The sequence below is a fragment of the Mobula hypostoma genome, chromosome 6 (assembly GCF_963921235.1).
Source record: "Mobula hypostoma chromosome 6, sMobHyp1.1, whole genome shotgun sequence".
Lineage (NCBI taxonomy): Eukaryota > Metazoa > Chordata > Chondrichthyes > Myliobatiformes > Myliobatidae > Mobula > Mobula hypostoma.
Window position 1 is genome coordinate 115,322,520 of NC_086102.1, and position 19,943 is coordinate 115,342,462.

Below are 19,943 nucleotides of genomic sequence, written 5' to 3' on the forward strand. Positions count from 1 at the left end.
ATACCCTACAGGATTGGAAGCAGGGTCACATGGGACAGCACCTCAACGATATGGATTCAAAGGTTAAAATCACAGACCTACAAAACTCACAATACCACATTTTGTTCATAAAATATTCTCCTACTTATCCAGCAAAGCCATAGGTACACCAAATGTCTCTCTCTTTATGAGTGTAGCCAAGATTCAGTCAATAAATATTTCTTAGTCTACAGGACATACATACATACATACATACATACATACATACATACATACATACATACATACATACATACATACATACATACATACATACATACATACATTTATTTAGTTAGTTAGTTAGTTAGTTAGTTAGTTAGTTAGTTAGTTAGTTAGTTAGTTAGTAAGTAAGTAATTCAACACAAAAAAACTCTGGTTAGACCACAGTTGGAATATTGTGTTCGGTTCTGGTCACCTCATTATAAGAATCATGCGGAAGCTAAAGAGAGGGCACAGAGGAGAATTACCAGGATGCTGCCTGACGAGGAGGCATGTCTAATGAAGATACAGTAGGTTGAGTGAGCTAGGGCTTTTCTCTTTGGAGGAGAGGATGAGATGTGACTCGACAGAGGTGAACAAGCTGATAAGAGGCACAGATAGAGTGAATAGCCTGACTTTATCCCAGGACAAAAATGGCTAATACAAGGGGGATAAAGTTAAGGTGACCGGAGGATCATGTAGGGGGACGTCACAGGGAAGTTCCTTGCACAGAGAGTGGTGGGTGCATAGAACACCCTGCCAGGGTGGTGGTACAAGTAGATATATTGGGGTGGTTAAGAAACTCTTAGATGGGCACAAGGATGATCTAAAAATGGAGGGCTATGTAGCAGGGACGGGTTAGGTTGATCTTCGAGTAGGTTAAATGTTGGACCAACATCGTGGGCCTTAAGTTCAAATTAAAGTAAATTTATTATCGAAGTACATATATACTACCCTGAGAATCATCTTGTAGGAATCACAGCGAATACTGAGAAACAAACAGAATCAATGAAAAGCTGCTCACAAACTCCGACAGACACTGTACAAAAGACAACAAATTGTGTAAATACAAAATAGAAAAAAGAATAAATAAATAACCTACTTTCAGGGACTCTATAACCCATATTCTCAATGAGAATGTGAGTTATAGTGTCGTTAAAACCAGTTATTTATGTATTATTTATTCGTTTTTGTGTTTGCACAATTGGTTGTCTTTTACACATTGTCCATCTTTGTGTATCTATATTGAGAACATGAGTTTTAGAGTTCTTAAAAGTGAGTCCATAGGTTGTGGAATCAATTGGGTGTTGAAGTGAGTGAAGTTATCCACACTGGTTTAGGAACCTGATTGTTGAAGGACAATAACTGTTCCTGAATCTGACAGCATGGGACCCGAGGCTCCTGTACCTCCTTCCCAACAGCAGCAGTGAGAAGAGAGCATGGCCTTAATGGTGGGGATCCTTGACTCAGATTCTAACAAGAAAAATCAACTCACCCTTTCTGGTACGTGTAACCCATGCAGGCAAAGGCCTCCAGGGCAAACCATGTCCCATAGGTGAAGCACACTCCCCAGCTCCTGTGGAAAGAAAGGCAGGTTTTATTTCTGCAGCACATGAGAACTTTCAGGAGGCCCTAAAGCAGTCGACAGCCATCTTCGCACTTGTGGAGTCCCAGCCAATGAAGAAAACTCTAGCTGCCAGTAAGGCCCCTCGTGCAACAATGAAAGAAACAAACAGATTCAGAAAGTGAACATATTTACTCCCTCCCCCTCCTGTCTTCTCCTATCATTTTAGATCTCCCCCTTCCCCCCCCCACTTCAAATCTCTTACTAACTCTTCCTTCAGTTAGTCCTGACGAAGGGTCTTGGCCCGAAACGTCGACTGTACCTCCTCCTAGAGATGTTGCCTGGCCTGCTGCGTTCACCAGCAACTTTGATGTGTGTTGCTTGAATTTCCAGCATCTGCAGAATTCCTGTCGTTTGCATGTTTAGAAACTGTAAGTTTGTCATGACAATCTCTGACAATTCCTCCGTTCTCAGGGTAGACAGGATCTCATTTAAAGTCTCAGCTGAAACATGTCCACAGTGCAAATCTCACCTTATCTAAGGAAGAATGTTCTGGCACTGGATAAGGTCCAGGGAAGTTTCACGATAACCATCCCGGGAATGGAAAGGTTAACATATCAGGTGTGTTTGATGGCGCTGGAGCTGTACTTGGTGGAGTTTAGAAAAATAAGGGGGATCTCATTGAATGGTCTAAATAGAGTGGATGCGGGGAGGACGTTTCCTCTCTTGGGGGATTTTGGAGCATGGAGTCAGCCTCAATAGATGAGCAGGAATTTCTTTAGCCAGAGGGTGGTGAATCTCTGAAATCCATTGCCTCAGATGGCGTGAAGGCCAAGTCATTCGATATATTTAAGGTGGAGGTTGATAGGTTCTTGATTAGCAAGGGTGTCAAAGGTTACGGGGAGAAGACAGGAGATTGGGGTTGAGAGGGACAATAAATCAGCTATAACAGAATGGCAGAGCAGACCCAATGGGCTGAAACGCCTAATTCTGCTCCTATGTCTAATGCTGCACTGCTGGGTAAAATTCGGGACAGATAACACCCACCATTTTGGTGCTGCCAGTGCTATTTTGACAGATGTGAAACCACCTGCAATGATATTTTTTCACCATAAGCATTGCCAGAGTTTAAGCCAAATTATACCGGTTCTGGACAGCACGTGACATGCAGGAACACCTCACTGCATTCACAATATTCATTTCCCATCAGTGAGAGGTGGTTTGCTTGACAACCAGTCTGAGCATTTTACCCTTGCATCCAGCCTACAGCGTGCAATGGCACTGCAGGATTTCAGCACAGCTTCGGTATCAGTCTACCCCTTCAGCACCTGACAACACGTCAGGCTGCAACAATCAACCGTGCAAAGGACAAGCAGGAGCCAGCTATTTGTTCCCTTGTGCCCGCTCTGCCATTCAACGAGGTTATGTTTGAATTATTTACCTCAGCCTCACTTGTCCTGCACTAATTTCATATCCTTTGATTTCCTTCCCATCCAAAAATCTGACAACCTGCGTGTGGAAATTACCCAGGCTCCTCTTGGAAGACTCACTTCCCGCTGGGGGTGGGGGTGGGGAAGATCTCTTTATCAGCAGAAGTGCTGGATGCGAGTTCAGGGTGACATTTAAGAGAGGTTTGGATAGGTACATGAATGAGAGATCATCCTCGAAGGGAGGCTGTGGTCCAGATGGGACCGGCAGGCTAGCACGGACCAGATGGGCCAAGGGCCTGTTTTAGTGCCGCAGTACTCACCCTTCCCATGATCCATCTGTGTTCTGCATTCTCCGACAGTACTCAAGACCCCTTTCCAGCGTGTCTCTGGAAGGAGAAGATTAATCCATTCAGTCTCATTGCTGCACTTTGTAAAAGATCTGTGATGCAGGGGGCCATCTTGTGATTGCTGGTGTCTAATATACTCACTGGATTTCACTTGCTCGGTGGTGTGGAAACTTCTTTTGGAAATGATTTAGTGCCTGCATTACTGCAGATGTGCATTCAACATAGGTGTAGTCAATCATTATATCTCCTGCAGAGAGGAAAATGAATACTGAGTCATGGAGACCGTCACTTTTGGGCAGCAAAAGCCACGATTAGGTCAGGCACTTAAGGTGAGACGGAAAAGATTTATTAGGAACCCGTGGGGCAACTTTTTTTGTACCCAGAGAGCAGTCAGTGTATCAAATGAGCTGCCAGAGGAAGTGGTTGAGGCAGATAAATTAACAACGTTTCAAAGATACACGGACAAAAGTATGGATAGGAAAGGTTCAGAGGGATATGGACCAAACACAGGCAAATGGGATGAGCTCAGATGAGAATTTTGGTTAGCATGGATCAGATTGGCCGAAGGGCCAGTTTCTGAGCTGCATTATTATGTCTGACTTCAAAGAACAAATTTATTTCAAAAAATAAATCTCTATTTATTACGACACAAACTTGAGATAATCAACAAGTTATCAAGCAAGTGCAAAGTTTGAACCCACCACTAAGCTCGATGAGAACCTTGACGTAATGGGAAATCAACAGCAAAGAACAGCTAGCAACATCAGGACTTTGCGCTCAACTTGGCCTCCTCTACACTAGGAAGCCAAACACAAGACACCTCAATTGTGAAACACACACCAAGTGCTGGAGGAACTCTGCAGGTCAGGCAGCATCTACAGAGAGGAATACAGTCAACATTTCGGGCCGAGACCTTTCCTCAGGACACCTCAATTGTGGAAAACGTCTATCTAATCTCCAGGGTGACCCTGAGCATCGAGCTGCCCATGTCAGAGTTTAAAGTAAATTTATTATCAAAGTACATTTATGTCACCATAGACAACCCTAAGATTCATTTTCTTGCGGGCATACTCAATAAATCCAATAATAGAATCAATGAAGCACTGCACCAACGTGGGCGTTCAACTATTGTGCAAAAGACAACAAACTGTGAAAATACAAACAGAAATAAATAACGATAATAAATAAGAAATAAATAAAGAGAATGAGATGAAGGGTCCTTGAAAGTGAGTCCGTAAGTTATGAGAACATTTTTTACTGATGGGGCAAGTGAAGTTGAGTGAAGTTACCCCTTTTGGTTCAGGAGCCTGATGGTTGAGGGGTAATAATTGTTCCTGAACCTGGTGGTGCGAGTCCTGAGGCTCCGGTACCTTTGTTCTGATGGCAGCAGTGAGAAGAGACCATGTCCTGGGTGGTGGGGATCTCTGATGATGGATGCTGCTTTCCTATGAGAGTGCTCCATGTAGATGTGCTCAATGGTGGGGAGGGCTTTACCTGTGACAGGCTGTATCCTCTACTTATCTACATCTCAGACTGGCTCTGACTGGACTTCTAGTTTCCTCCTCCTGAAGTCAATAACCAGCTCCTTGGCCTTGCTGACATTGAGTAAGAGGTTGTTGTTATGGCACCACTCAGCTAGATTTTCAGTCTCCCTCCTATATGCTGGTTCATCACCACCTTTTATTCGGCCCATGACAGTGGTGTCATCAGAAAACTTGAATATGGCATTGGAGCTGTGCTTAGCCACACAGTCATAAGTGTAAGGCGAGTAGAACAGAGGGCTATGCTTTGTGGTGAACCTGTACTGATGCAGATTGTGAAGGAACATTTTTGCTAATCCAAACTGACTGGGATATCAAGTGAGGATATCAAGGATCCAATTCCTCGTGAGAATATTGAGGCCAAGCTTATAGATGAGTTCTGAGGGGTTGATGGTATTGAATGTCCAGCTGTAGTTGATAAAGAGCATCCTGATATATGAGTCTTTGCTGTCCAGATGTTCCAGGGTTGAGTGAAGACCCAGTGAGATGGTGTCTGCTGTGGACCTGTTGCTCCGGTCGGCAAATTGGAGCAGATCCAAGTCACTTCTCAGGCAGGAGTTGATATGTTTCATCACCAACCTCTCAAATCACTTCACCATTGTGGGTGTAAGTGCTACTGGACGATAGTCATTGTGGCAGGTTACCACGTTCTTCTTTGGCACCGGTTTAATTGAAGTCCTCACAACCCAGCTGTTTCCTTGTTCATCTCACCACCAATCACCTTGCTCCAATAAAACACAAGGGGTTCTGTGATGATAACCTCGCACTATGGCTTCCGCTGTTTAATCATCATTTCAGAAAACCTTCCAGAAGAACACAAGAAACAGGAGCAGAATTCAGGACCGAAGATGGTTTATTGTCATTCTTCGGTACACAAGTGTGAAGGAGAATGAAATGATTGTTACTCCGAATCCAATGCAGCATTAAAAACATAAGCATAAAGAACACAATAAAAAAAGATTTTAAAAAACACAATAAATAACATGATTAAAGTCTCCTGCAATTATGAAGAGATTGTCTGGTGCTTGGTTTGTAGAAGCTGATGATGTTGTAAAGTTCAACCAGTGTGTCCCTGGTGTTAGGTCTGGGGTGGGGTGGGGATGTAGTTAGCGGTGATGAACACAGAAGTAAATTCCCTAAGCAGGCAATGTGGCCGGCATTCAACTGCACGCTGTCCCACTGCCACACAACAGAGACTGCCCAGAACAGAAAAATGTAAATCTTGTTGATGAACCAATAACCGTTTACAGAATAGTAATTCTGACAGGTTCCACCAGCCATCCAGTCTCGATTGAGAAGTGTCCTGTAAATAAACAGGTAGAACTGTACAAATTACCTGCTAAAAGTTTAACGATCAAAGTTCATCTGGAAATTTCACAGAAGGCTACCGCTGTTTCTGCATTACCTCACCCAAACATTTGATAATCACACACAGCTGGAATGTGGTAGATGTGGAAGGACATGCTGGAAGAAAGTAGATCTCCTGAGTTTACTGTTTTATCTGCTGCTTAGGGAATGGTACAATACTGAGCAGTAGATCAGCCTGACAGTCCCCCCAGAGTCAGGGCATCTCCACTTTCATTGTAAAGGCATAAAACATCAGGTTAAATGCATTTACACTGAGGACATCAAAAGATTCATTAAAGTAAGTAAAGGCATGCGTTAGTCTTGAGAGACCATGGATCTACGCCTGGAAAGTCTTCACTCTCCAGGCCACCGGCCTGGGCAAGGTTGTATGGAAGACCAGCAGTTGCCCATGCTGCAAGTCTCCCCTCTCCACGACACCAGTGTTGTGCAAGGGAAGGGCATTAGGACCCACACAGCTTGGCACCAGTGTCGTCGCACAGCACTGTGTGATTAAGTGCCTTGCTCAAGGACACAACACGTTGCCTCGACTGGGGCTCGAACTCACGACCTTCAGAGGGCTTAACCACTTGGCCACGTGCCCACACATAAAAGATTCATTACCCTTGGACAGTAACATAATTGGGAGAAATGTACATAATTCACAATCACCAACGCTGAGTTGGGGTTTCGCTGGTCTCATTTGATGACGTTGTTACATAAGAGTTCTTAACACACTTCGGTATTTATGTTTTAGGTTTTGGAGTTCAATAAAATGTGTTACTGGTTTCATTAAACATAAAACGGCTCACTTCGTTTTATTTGCAAAAACCTACATTGGTGATCCTGATGCTCTAGAATGATTCCAGAGTTACTGAACATGTTGGCCAACGCAGTTGCTTTGAAACTGCCAGAACTTTGGGAGCAAAATGCCGTCGCTTGGTTCGTACAAGCTGAGGCCCAGTTGGCTCTGCGAGAAACCACCATCGACAACATCAAATTCAGCATTTCCACGGCTGCCAGAGTGGTGAGTCTGTCTGAACACGATAAATACTGATCGCTAAAAGCTCACCTTTCGCAGACTTTTGGACTATCAGAGTCTGAGCGCGCCAAACAGTTGTTCTCCTTGCCTGGTCTCAGAGGTGCTAAGCCATCGGAGCTAATGGGCTACATGCTGTCTCTCCTGGGAAATCACCATCCTTGTTTTATTTAAAGAACTCCTCATGTAGCAAATGCCTGATCAAGTTCGCATAGACCTCACTAATGCACCATGAAGGACTATAGGGAACTTGCCAATATGGCCGACAGTCTGCACTCAGCCAGGCAGTGATGCATCATTCCTCCTCCTTTCTCTTCTTCAATGAGCCTGGTCAGCAAGGCCCCCAACATAAGGACACCCGTGGCTGCAAAACAGACAATGCCAGGTCTGCCTTTTTACTACAGTGGCTCTGGTAGGAATGCAAAGAATTGCTGACCGCCTTGCAGCTTTGACAGTGCCAGCACATCAGAACATCAGAGGTCTGTGAATACCATGGGTCGTCTACAGTTCATTACGGACACCCTTTCAGGGCGATGCTTCCCGTGTGACACGGGTGTTCAAGTGAGTGTGCTGCCAGCATCGCCTGTCGATGAGAGGGCACAGCGACGAAACCTCGCCGGGGGCCCCCAGCGGCAGCAGGACCCAGACCTACGGGACATGACAGGTCACACTCCGCTTCAGTGGGCGACATTACACACGGGACTTCATCCTGGCCAAAGTGGCTAGACCTCTGCTCAGTGAAGATTTCCTGTGTGCCCAAGGCCTGTTAGTTGATCTTAAGAACTGCTGACTTGTGGATGTTAAGGACGTTGGATTGTTACCCTGCTCCCTTGGTATGTTCCCCGACTGCTGGGCCAATTTCCAGACCTCACCAAGCCCACGCTCTCCACTACAGTCCAAAATATGGTGTCGAGCACCACATTTCTACAACTGGCCCGCCAGTCCACGCCCACGCATGTAGACTGGACCCAGAGCTGGCAATCACGAAGGCTATTTGCCAACATGGAAAGACTCAGCATTGTACGCCAGTCGAATAGCCCTGGGTTCACCCTTCATATGGTCCCTAAGTGTGATGTTGGTTACTGCTCATGTGGTGATTACTGACGCCTTAACGAGGCCACCACCCCAGCACCACACATTCAAGACATTTCTGCACGTTTGGCCGGAAAGTTAATTTTTTTCCCCCAAAGTTGATCTAGTTAGGGGCTACCATCAGGTGCCTGTGTGCTCGAAGGACATTCCCAAAACAGCTGTAATAACTCTGCTCCACCTCTGAGTCTCAGCACATGCCGTTTGGACCGAAAAATGCAGCACAGACTTTCCAATGGCTGATGGACTTCGTATTAAAAGACCTAAGATTTTCTCTTTGTTTACCTGAATGACATACTTGTCGCTAGCGCTCCCAGATCTGAAGACATATCTCATCTCCGCACACTTTTCAAGTACTTGAGCCGACATGGTCAACCCTGCTAAATGCCAGTTTGGGTTGTCAACCATTGACTTTCTCAGCCATCACAGGTGTGAAACGCCTCCCATCAAAAGTAGCCACGATTATGGATTTCCCACCACCCCGCACTATGAAAAACTACAGGAGTTTTTAGGTATGGTACATTTCTATCACCCCTTCATTCCACGAGCTGCTGAACTATGCTCCCCCTGTCTAAAGGCAATACCCCTAATCAAGTACTTGACTGGTCAGCTGACATGGTGGTACCAAACGAGCTCTTTCTAATGCGACCCTACTGGTCCCAACACACCTACAGCCATTACTACTGACGTCTCAGAGTACGCTAGGTGCTGTGCATGAGGTGCATGAGGTGCGTGGCAGCCGCTGGCCTTCTTTGGCCAGAAGCTCCGCCCCCTGAAAGGAAGTACGGCACATTTGGCCATGACCTTCTTGTTCTCTATCTGGCTGTCCGCTATTTTCGTTTTCTTCCAGAGGGTTGTTGCCATTTCTCAGCGTTCATTGACCACAAACCCCTCACGCACAAGATGGCCAAAATATCAGACCCTTGGCCTGCACGGCAGCAACACCCCTAGCCTACATATCTGAGTTCACAACGGGTATACAACCTATCAAGGGAAAAATTAATGCCGTGGCTGATTGCCTCTCATAACAGCCATTGAGGCCATACACAAGATACTGACCCAGAGGTCCAGGCTTACCGAACAGCAGCCACAGGCCTGCAGTTGGCTGACATTAAGTTCGGGGAAGCTTAGGTTTCTCTCCTGCGCAATGTCTCAATCGGTTGCCCTTTCCCATTGTGCCCGCAGACTGAAGACAGACTGTTTTTGACTCCATACATTGCTGTCGCATCCAGGCCAAAAGGCCTCACAGAAGCTGGTTGTGCTAAAGTTTGTGTGGCAAGGTCTCAGAAAAGACGTGCTCGATTGGACTGCAGCCTGCAAGGAGCGCCAGCAGGAAAAAATTAACTGTCACGTTCAGGTGCCAGTGACACCTTTTGAAGTCCCTGAGTGATGATTTGACCATGTCAATGTGACCATGTGGGTCCTCTTCCCCCCCTCCCTCCACTGTTTCACATACCTCCTTACTAAAGATTTAAAAAACAAAGGAGAGCCAGAAGGGGCCATAAGAAGGCCTTGGCAAGTAGGATTAAAGAAAACCCCAAGGTATTCGACAAGTATGTGAAGAACGAGAAGATAAGACATGAGCGAATAGGACCAATCAAGTGTGACAGTGGAAAAGTGTGTATGGAACCAGAGGAGATAGCAGAGGTAGTTAATGAATACTTTGCTTTACTACGGAAAAGGACCTTGGCGATTGTAGGGATGACTTACAGCAGACTGAAAAGCTTCAGCATATAGACATTAAGAAAGAGGATGTACTGGAGCTTTTGGAAAGCATCAAGTTGGATAAGTCACCGGGATCGGACAAGATGTACCCCAGGCTACTGTGGGAAGTGAGGGAGGAGATTGCTGAGCCTCTGGCAATGATCTTTGCATCATCAATGAGGACGAGAGAGGTTCCGGAGGATTGGAGGGCTGCAGATGTTGTTCCTTTATTCAAGAAAGGGAGTAGAGATAGCCCAGGAAATTATAGACCAGTGAGTCTTACCTCAGTGGTTGGTAAAGATCCTGAGAGGCAGGATTTATGAACATTTGGAGAGGAATAATATAATTAGGAATAGTTAGCATGTCTTTGTCAAAGGCAGGTCGTGCCCTACGAGCCTGATTGAATTTTTTGAGGATGTGACTAAACACATTGATGAAGGTAGAGCAGTAGATTTAGTGTACAGGAATTTCAGCAAAGCATTTGATAAGGTACCCCATGCAAGGCTTATTGAGAAAGTAAGGAGGCATGGGATCCATGGGTACCTTGCTTTGTGGATCCAGAACTGGCTTGCCCACAGGAGGCAAACAGTGGTTGTAGATGGGTCATATATGCACAGAGGTAGGTGATCAGTGGTGTGCCTCCGGGATCTGTTCTGGGACACCTACTCTTCGTGATTTTTATAAGTGACCTAGATGAGGAAGTGGAGGGATGGGTTAGGAAGTTTGCTGATGCAACAAAGGTTGGGGGTGTTGTGGATGGTGTGTAGGGCTGTCAGAGGTTACAGCGGGACACTGATAGGATGCAAAAATGGGCTGAGAAGTGGCAAATGGAGTTCAACCCAGATAAGTGTGAGGTGGTTCATTTTGGAAGGTCAAATATGATGATAGAATATAATATTAATGGTAAGACTCTTGGCAGTGTGGAGGATCAGAGGGATCTTAGGGTCCAAGTCCATAGGACACTCAAAGCTGCTGTGCAGGTTGAATCTGTGGTTAAGAAGGCATATTGTGCATTGGCCTTCATCAACTGTGGGATTGAGTTTAAAGCCCAGAGATAATGTTATAGCTTTATAGGACCTTGGTCAGATCCCACTTGGAGTACTGTGCTCCTTTCTGGTCACCTCATTACAGGAAGGATGTGGAAACTATAGAAAGGGTGCAGAGGAGATTTACAAGGATGCTGGCTGGAATGGGGAGCATGCCTTTTGAGAATTGGTTGAGTGAACTCAGCCTTTTCTCCTTGGAGTGCCGGAGAATGAGAGGTGACCTGATAGAGGTGTACAAGATGATGAGAGGCATTGATTGTGTGGATAGTCAGAGGCTTTTTCCCCAGGGCTGAAATAGCTAACACAAGAGGGCACAGTTTTAAGGTGCTTGGAAGTAGGTACAGAGATGTCAGGGGTAAGTTTTTTATGCAGGGAGTGGTGAGTGCGTGGAATGGGCTGCCGGTGACGGTGGCGGAGGCGGAGGCGGATACGATAGGGTCTTTTAAGAGACTCCTGGATAGGTACATGGAGCTCAGAAAAATAGAGGGCTATGGGTAACCCTAGGTAATTTCTAAAGGAAGTACATGTTCGACACAGCATCGTGGGCCAAAGGGCCTGTATTGTGCTGTAGGGTTTCTGTGTTGCTATGTTTCAGTCTGATTAGCGATTGTCAGCATGGCTGTGTGAGGGACAGGTCTTCCTTAACGAGCCTGAAGAACAAATTGAAGGTCAAGCAGCAGATGTGGTGGATATGGATTTTAGGAAGGAGTTTGACAAGGTTCCCCATGGTAGGCTCATTCAGACAGTCAAGAGGCATGAGATCCAGGGAAACGTGGCTGCATGGATTCAGAACTTGCTTGTCCACAGAAGGAAGAGGGTAGTAGTAGATGGAGTGTATTCTGTTTGGAGGCTAGTGACCAGTGGTGTTCCATGGGGATCTCTTGTGGGACCCCTGTAAGTTAGTACAGAGTAGTAGGTGTGTGGAATGTTCTGTCAATCATAGTGGCAGTTATAGAGGCATACAGGTTAGGGATATTTAAAAGACTCTTAAGATAGACACATGGATGAAAGAAAAATGGAGGATGGGTATGTGAGAGGGAAGGGTTAAACTGAATTTAGAATAGGTTAAAAAGTTCAAAAAACAACCTAACAAATCATACCAAATAACACATAAAACCGAAAATAAGTAACACTAACATATAGAAAAAGCAGGTCACCCGGTTACCTTTGTCCTAGACCTTGGGTGTAACTACCTCCCTGCATCGTCTGTCGGTCAGCCCCTCAGCATCATGAATAATCCGGAGTTCATTGGTTCCACTTCTAGCACGGTCTGTAAGAAGCTGAAGCTGGATGCACCTAGTCCAGGTGAAGTTGTCGGGAGGTCTACCTGCTTTCCCACATCCAACAAAAGGCTCTACCCTGCCTGGCATCCCCCAGTATGCACTAATGCACTATGAAAGAAAGAAAGAAAAAAATCTACCCACAGCTTCCGCACCCGCCCTCCCCACCGCCGAAGCCTCCACGAGCCAAAGACTGAACTCCCTGCTCCAACATTGGCCCACTCACACAATGACCACTCCGATTACACCTAACTTTTGTTTGGTCTTTACCAGGTACCTAATCATGCACACTCCACTGTCCTAATGATGTGGTGCACAGAGCTTCTTAAATTTCCCTGATGTATCTGCCTCTACCATCAATCCTGACAGGCTATTCCATGGATCCACTGCTATCTCTGTAAAGAACTGAGCTCTGTCATCCTCCCTATACTTTCCTCCATTTAGCTTGCCTGCGCTTGCCTCGTATTGTCCAAACCTTTCCTATCCATGTGACTTTAATTGTTACTGTTGTACCAGGCTCAACTACTTGATTTCCATAATCTAACCTGTGCAGGTTTAAGATCCTGACCCAGTCACATGCAGATGCAATGATTTTATTCAAGTCAGATTCTGCAGAGGTTGGGGATCAACAGTAACACACACAAAATGCTGGAGAAACTCAGCAGGTGATGAAGGTCTCAGCCCGAAACGTCGACCGTTTATTCCTCTCCATAGATGCTGATTTCCTCCAGCATTTAGTGTGTGTTGTAATGATTATATTTGTTCTGCTGTGAATCAGTGTTAAACCTGATAAGTGGAAAGTGAGCCAGTTGGAACACCGGAATATCACGTGGGTGATTCAGTCTAGTGACCCGTCACCAAGGTGACTGAGTGACATAACCTCCGTGTTAAGAATTTTCAGTTAATTGTTATTTAGTCCAATTGCAATCTTCACTCATTGGCCACCATATTAGGTACCTCTTGTACTTAATAAAGTGGCCACTGAGTGCATGCTCATGGTCTTCTACTACTGTAGCCCATCCACTTCAAGATTCAAAGTGTTGTGTGTTCAGAGATGCTCTTTTGAACACCACTGCTATAACGCACAGTTATTTGAATTACTCTCGCCTTCCTGTTAACTTGAATCGCTGCTCACTAGATGTTTTTTGTGTGCAACACCATTCTCTGCAAACTCTAGAGAAAGTTGTGCATGAAAATCCCAGGAGATCAACAGTTCCTCAAACCACCCAGTCTGGCACCAACGTTCATTCCATGATCAGTCACTTAGATCACATTTCTTCCCCATTCTGATGTTTGGGCTGAACAACAACTGAATAACTAGAACATGTCTGCATGCTTTTATGCATTGAGTTGCTGCCACGTAATTGGCTGATTAGATTAACCAGCAAGAGTACAGGTGTACTTAATAAAGTGGCCACTGAGAGTAGTTGTGGAAACACACAGCATAGAATTTAGGAAAGTGACATGTTTTGCTATCGTTGTTGTTGCTTGTGTTGCTCTGCTAAACATTGTGTGCTCTCTATATTGGTCCTGGGATGTGTAGCAACATTTGCGGGCTGCCCCCAGCACAACCTTTTGTGTGTTGGTAGTTATTACAGCAATACATTTCACTACAGGTTTCGAGCTGTACGTGATAACTGAATCTGAATCTGAAAGCACATGGGCTGGTGGTTTCACTGGTTGCAGTAAATTCACCCTGAAGGTAGGGCTGCGTAGTACAATCTGGAGTCAGTTCATGGGGATGTGGGAAATTGAATAGGATCACTGGAGGTGAGTTTATGTTGGTCATAAAGTTATAGAGTAAGAACAGTGGCGAGGTCCTGCGAAGTGAGTTCAGGGAATTAGGTGCTAAGTTAAATGACAGAAACTCCGGGGTTGTGATCTCAGGATTTCTATCTGTGCCACATGCTAGTGAGGCCAGAAATAGGAGGATAATACAGTTTAACACATGGCAAAGGAGACTAATACCTTTGCAGTAGGATTTGCTCGTGCTGCACAAGCAAAGGAGTGGGGGGGGGGGTTAAACTAGAGTTGCAGGGGGGTTGGGATCCTAACAACAGGAGCAGATAGTGGAGTAGTTGTGAGGAAAGTTGTTGTTAAGTCAGGAATCAAAAGATTGAGCATGGTGGGACTAATGTTCTGAGCTGTGTATATTTCATTGCAAGTATTATAGGAAAGGTGGGTAAACCTAGGGCATGGATCAGCATATGGAACTATGACGTTGCAGCCATAAGTGAGATTTGGTTGTGGGGGAGCAGGACTGGCAGCTCAATGTTACAGGGTTCCATTGTTTTAGACATGAGAGAGTGGGAGGGGTGGTGTTACTAGTCAAGGAAATTGTCATGGCAGTGCTGAAACAGGATGACTGGAGGCTCCTCCACTGAGGCTATATGGAATTAGAAAGGGATGACCATGTTAATGGGATTATATTAAACTACCAATAGTCTGTGGGATTTAGAGAAGCAAATTTGTAGATAGATTGCAGACTGCTGTAAGATACACAAGGTTGTGATAGTAGATGATTCTAAATTTCCATATATTGAGTGGGACTCCCATACTGTAAAAGGACTAGATGGGATAGAGTTTGTCAAATGTGTTCAGTAAGGTTTCTTTATCCAATACTGGACTGGATCTCCGATTAGGGAATGAGACAGGGAAAGGTGACAGAAGTTTGTGTAGTGATCATCTAGTGATCATAATGTCTTTAGTTTCAAGGCGATTTATGGAAAACAATAGGTCTGTTCCTTGGGTTGAAATCCTAAAACAGAGAAAGGCCAGACTTGTTGGTATCAGAAATGATCTGGCAGGTGTGGATTGGGACAGGTTGTTTTCCGGCAAAGTTGTACTTGGATGCCTTCAAAAGTGAAATTTTGTGAGTGCAGAGTTTGTATGTTCCTGTCAGAGTAAACGGTGGCAAGAGTAACAGGTTTAGGTTTAAGTCCTGACGAAGGGTCTCGGCCTGAAACGTCGACTGCGCCTCTTCCTATAGATGCTGCCTGGCCTGCTGCGTTCACCAGCAACTTTGATGTATGTTGCTTGAATTTCCAGCATCTGCAGAATTCCTGTTGTTTAGGTTTAGGGACTCTTGGTTTTTCAGAGATATTGAACCCTTGTTAAGAAGAAGAAGGAGCTGCACAGAAAGTACAGGCAGGAAGGAACAAATGAAGTACTTGAAGAGTATAAGAAATGCAAGGGAACACCAAATAAAGAAATCAGGAGGGCTAAAAGGTTGCATGAGGTTGCTCTAGCAGACCAGGTGAAGGAGAATACCAAGGGCTTCTACAGATATATTAAGAGCAAAAGGATAGCAAGGGACAAAATTGGTCCTCTGAAAGATCAGAGCGGTAATCCATACATGGAGCCAAGAGACTCGGGAGATGGACGTAGAGTCTGTATAAGTGAGACAAAGCAGCCATGAGATCATGGACTGTACACAGATTACAGAGGAGGTGGTGTTTGCTGCCTTTAAGCTAATTTACCCACCCTAATTTGGGTGGATAAAACCCCAGGGCTTGACGAGGTGTACCCTCAGACCTAGTGGGAGGCAAGCGCAGAAATTGCCGGGGCCCTTGCAGAGATATTTAAATCCTTAGAAACAGGTGTGATACCGTAGGATTGAAGGATAGCTAAAGTTGTTCCGTTGTTTAAGAAAGGATTTAAAAATGAGCCAGGAAATTACAGGCCCATTACTCAGACATCAGTAATGGACAAGCTTTTGGAAGGTATTCTAAGGGACCGGATATATAAGTATTTGGATAGACAGGGTCTGATTAGGGGTAGTCAATATGACTTTGTGCATACACAAAATACTCTGCAGATGCTGGGGTCAAAGCAACACTCACAACACACTGGAGGAACTCAGCAGGTCAGGCAGCATCCGTGGAAACGATCAGTCAACGTTTCGGGCCGGAACTCTTCGTCAGGACGAAGAAGGAAGGGGCAGAGGCCCTATAAAGAAGGTGGGGGAGGGTGGGAAGGAGAAGGCTGGTAGGTTCCAGGTGAAAAACCAGTAAGGGGAAAGATAAAGGGGTGGGGGAGGGGAATCAGGGAGGGGATAGGCAGGAAAGGTGAAGAAGGAATAGGGGAAAACACAATGCGTAGTAGAAGGAGGCGGAACCATGAGGGAGGTGATAGGCAGCTGGGGGAGGGGGCAGAGTGAAATAGGGATAGGGAAAGGGAGAGGGAGGGAATTACCGGAAGTTGGAGAATTCTATGTTCATACCAAGGGGCTGGAGACTACCCAGACGGTATATGAGGTGTTGCTCCTCCAACCTGGTACCTACCAGCCTTCTCCTTCCCACCCTCCCCCCACCTTCTTTATAGGGCCTCTGTCCCTTCCCTCTTCAGTCCTGACGAAGGATTCCGGCCCAAAATGTTGACTGACCATTTCCATGGATGCTGCCTGACCTGCTGAGTTCCTCCAGCGTGTTGTGACTTTGTGCATAGTAGGTTGTGTCTAACAAATCTTAAGAGTTTTTCAAGGAAGTTACCAGGAAAGCTGATGAATGCAAGGGAGCGGATACTGTCTATGAGGTCTTTGACAAGGCTCAGCATAGGAGGTTGGCCAGGCAGGTTCAGTTACTTGGCATTCAGGATGAGGTAGTAAACCGGATTAAGCAATGGCTTTGCGGGAGAAGCCAGGGAGCAGTAGCAGACGGTTAGATCTCTGACTGGAGGCCTGTGACTAGCGGTGTGCCGCGGGGATCGGAGCCGGGTCTGTCATTGTTTGTCATCTATATCAACGCAATGGGTAGTAATGTGGTTAACTGGATCAGCAATTTGCGGATGACACCAAGATTGGGAGGTATAGTGTACGGCAAGGAAGACTATCAAAGCTTGCAGCTTGATCTGGATCAGCTGGAAAAATGGGTGGAAAAATGGGCTGAAAAATGGCAGATAGAATTTAATGCAGATAAGCGTGAGGTGTTGCACTTTGTTATGACAAACCAGGGTTAAGCCTGACAAAGTGATCATAGGATACTGAGGAGTGCAGTAGAACACAGGGATCTGGGAATACAGATCCACAATTCTTTGAAAATGATGTCACAAGTAGAAAGGGCTGTAAAGAGAGCTTTTGGCACATTGGCCTTCATAAATCAAAGTATTGAGTACAGAAGTTGGAATGTTACACTGAAGTTGTAGAAGACTTTGGTGGGGCATAATTTGGAATATCGTGTGCAGTTCTGGTCACCTATCTACAAGATATCAATCAGACTGAAGTTCAAAAAAAATTTTGAAATGATCAGTCAACGTTACCTCTACTGTAAAGATGAAGCCACACTCCACACTCAGGTTGGAGGAACAACACCTTATATTCCATCTGGGTAGCCTCCAACCTGATGGCATGAACATCGACTTCTCTAACTTCCGCTAATGCCCCACCTCCCCCTCGTACCCCATCCGTTATTTATGTACACATATTCTTTCTCTCACTCTCCTTTTTCTCCTTCTGTCCCTCTCACTATACCCCTTGCCCATACTCTGGGCTTTTCCCTCCCTCCCCCTTTTCTTTCTTTCTCCCTGGGCCTCCAGTCCCATGATCCTCTCATATCCCTTTTGCCTATCACCTGTCCAGCTCTTGGCTCCATCCCTCCCCCTCCTGTCTTCTCCTATCATTTTGGATCTCCCCCTCCCCCTCCCACTTTCAAATCTCTTACTAGCTCTTTCTTCAGTTAGTCTTGATGAAGGGTCTCGGCCTGAAACGTTGACTGTACCTCTTCCTAGAGTTGCTGCCTGGCCTGCTGCGTTCACCAGCAACTTTGATGCGTGTTGCTTGAATTTCCAGCATCTGCAGAATTCCTCGTGTTTGCATTCAAAAAAATTTACAGGGATTTGGCTGGGACTTGAGAGCCTGAGTTACAGGGAAAGGCTGAATAGGTTAGGATTTTATTCCCTGGACCGTAGGAGAACGAGGGGAGATTTGATAGAGGTATACAAATTATGAGCGGTATAGATAGGGTAAATGCAAGCTGGCTTTTTCCACTGAGGTTGGGTAACACTAGAAATACAGGCCATGCGTTAGGAGAGAAAAGGGAAATGTTTAAGGGAAACATGAGGGGGAGTTTCCTCACACAGAGTATGGTGAGAGTGTGGAATGGGCTGCCAGTGGAAGAGGAGGATGCAGGTTTGATTGCAACATTTAAGAGAAGTTTGGGTAAGCACACGGATGGAAGGGGTATGTAGGGCTATGACTGAAGTGTTGGTCAATGGGATTAGGTAGAATAATAGTTTGGGCTGAAGGGCCTGTTTCTGTGCTGTAAGGCTGTAGGACTCTGTTTAAGAGGGCTCTGAGGAGGTGGTTGATACAGATACATTAGCAATATATGGACTAGTACGTAGACAGGAAAGGTTCAGAGGGGCATAGACAAAGTGCTAGAGGAACTCAGCAGGTCAGGCAGCAGCTACGGAGGGAAAATAACAGCCGACGTTTTGGGGGGAGACCCACCATCAGGTTTAGAGGCACATGTGCTAAACATGGGCAAACGGACTCTTAGATTGGCATCTTGGTTAACGTGGGTCAGATGGGCTGAAGGGTGATTTAAAGCTTAAACCGTAGAACTCCAGCAAGATTTACATCTTTAATCTGAAGGCTTTTTGAAGAGAATAAGCTTTATTTTACATACACAATTTCTAATAAATAGTTTTGGCCTAAAATGTTGACTCCTTTTTCTTCTCCACAGATGCTGTATTGCTCCAGGATTTTGTGTGTGTTACTCGTCTGTTCTTTCTCTGTGGTGCAATGGCCAGGGTGAAAATGAAGAAATACCATTTGTAGTAGAAAGCAGAAGCCCAAAGAAAAGCTTACCGAAAACCTCTGATGGGTTCAGGAGCTCCAGGAGTCGTCCTCCGCGCTTCCTCTCGTAGGTGGCGAACCCTCCATCCGGGTTTCTCATGCTGAGTAGCTGCAACGGGACGGGAGGGTTCAGGTGACACACAAGGAACTGCAGACACTGGAGAGACTCAGCAGATCAGACAGCATGTGCAGAGGGAAGCGGGCAGCTGGCATTTCAGGTCACGCCACCTCGCTCAAGTCAAGGTGAACGCCCATTTTCTTCCAGAACCAGGACTGCTCCCGAACCCGCTGAGTTCCTTCTCCATCTTCTTTACTGAATTCGGTTTATTCTGGGTCCTTTTGGGCCACTGGCAGAAGCAGCAAGGTAGGATGTGAAACAATACCATCCAGAAAGTGTCTGGTCTGGTATTCGGGGGGGGGGTGGGGGGGGCGTGCGCTACTGCACAGGGTCGAAAGAAGCTGCAGAAGGTTGTAAATCTAGTCAGCTCCATCTTGGGCACTCGCCTACAAAGTACCCAGGACATCTTTAGGGAGTGGTCTCAGAAAGACAGTGCCCGTTATTAAGGACCTCTAGCACCCAGGGCATGCCCTTTTCTCACTGTTACCATCAGGTAGGAGGTACAGAAGCCTGAAGGCACACACTCAGTGATACAGGAACAGCCTCTTCCCCTCTGTCATCTGATTCCTAAATGGACATTGAACCCTTGAATACTACTACTGCACTTTTTAAATATATCTGATTTCTATTTTTGCATGATTTTTAATC

The 19,943-nt window shown here is 45.6% G+C and overlaps 1 protein-coding gene across 2 annotated transcripts in view; it reads right to left on the reverse strand.

The window, feature by feature from the left end:
• The window catches only part of lss (lanosterol synthase (2,3-oxidosqualene-lanosterol cyclase)), a 113,219-nt gene that overhangs the window by 12,506 nt on the left and 80,770 nt on the right, over positions 1–19,943 (reverse strand). For both annotated transcript variants that reach the window (XM_063051516.1, XM_063051517.1), the window contains exons 16-19: positions 19,190–19,286; positions 3,483–3,588; positions 3,315–3,380; positions 1,496–1,576 (exon numbers count right to left, since the gene is read on the reverse strand). In XM_063051516.1, the coding sequence (XP_062907586.1) occupies positions 1,496–1,576; positions 3,315–3,380; positions 3,483–3,588; positions 19,190–19,286 (350 nt within the window). The remainder of the gene's footprint in view (positions 1–1,495; positions 1,577–3,314; positions 3,381–3,482; positions 3,589–19,189; positions 19,287–19,943) is intronic.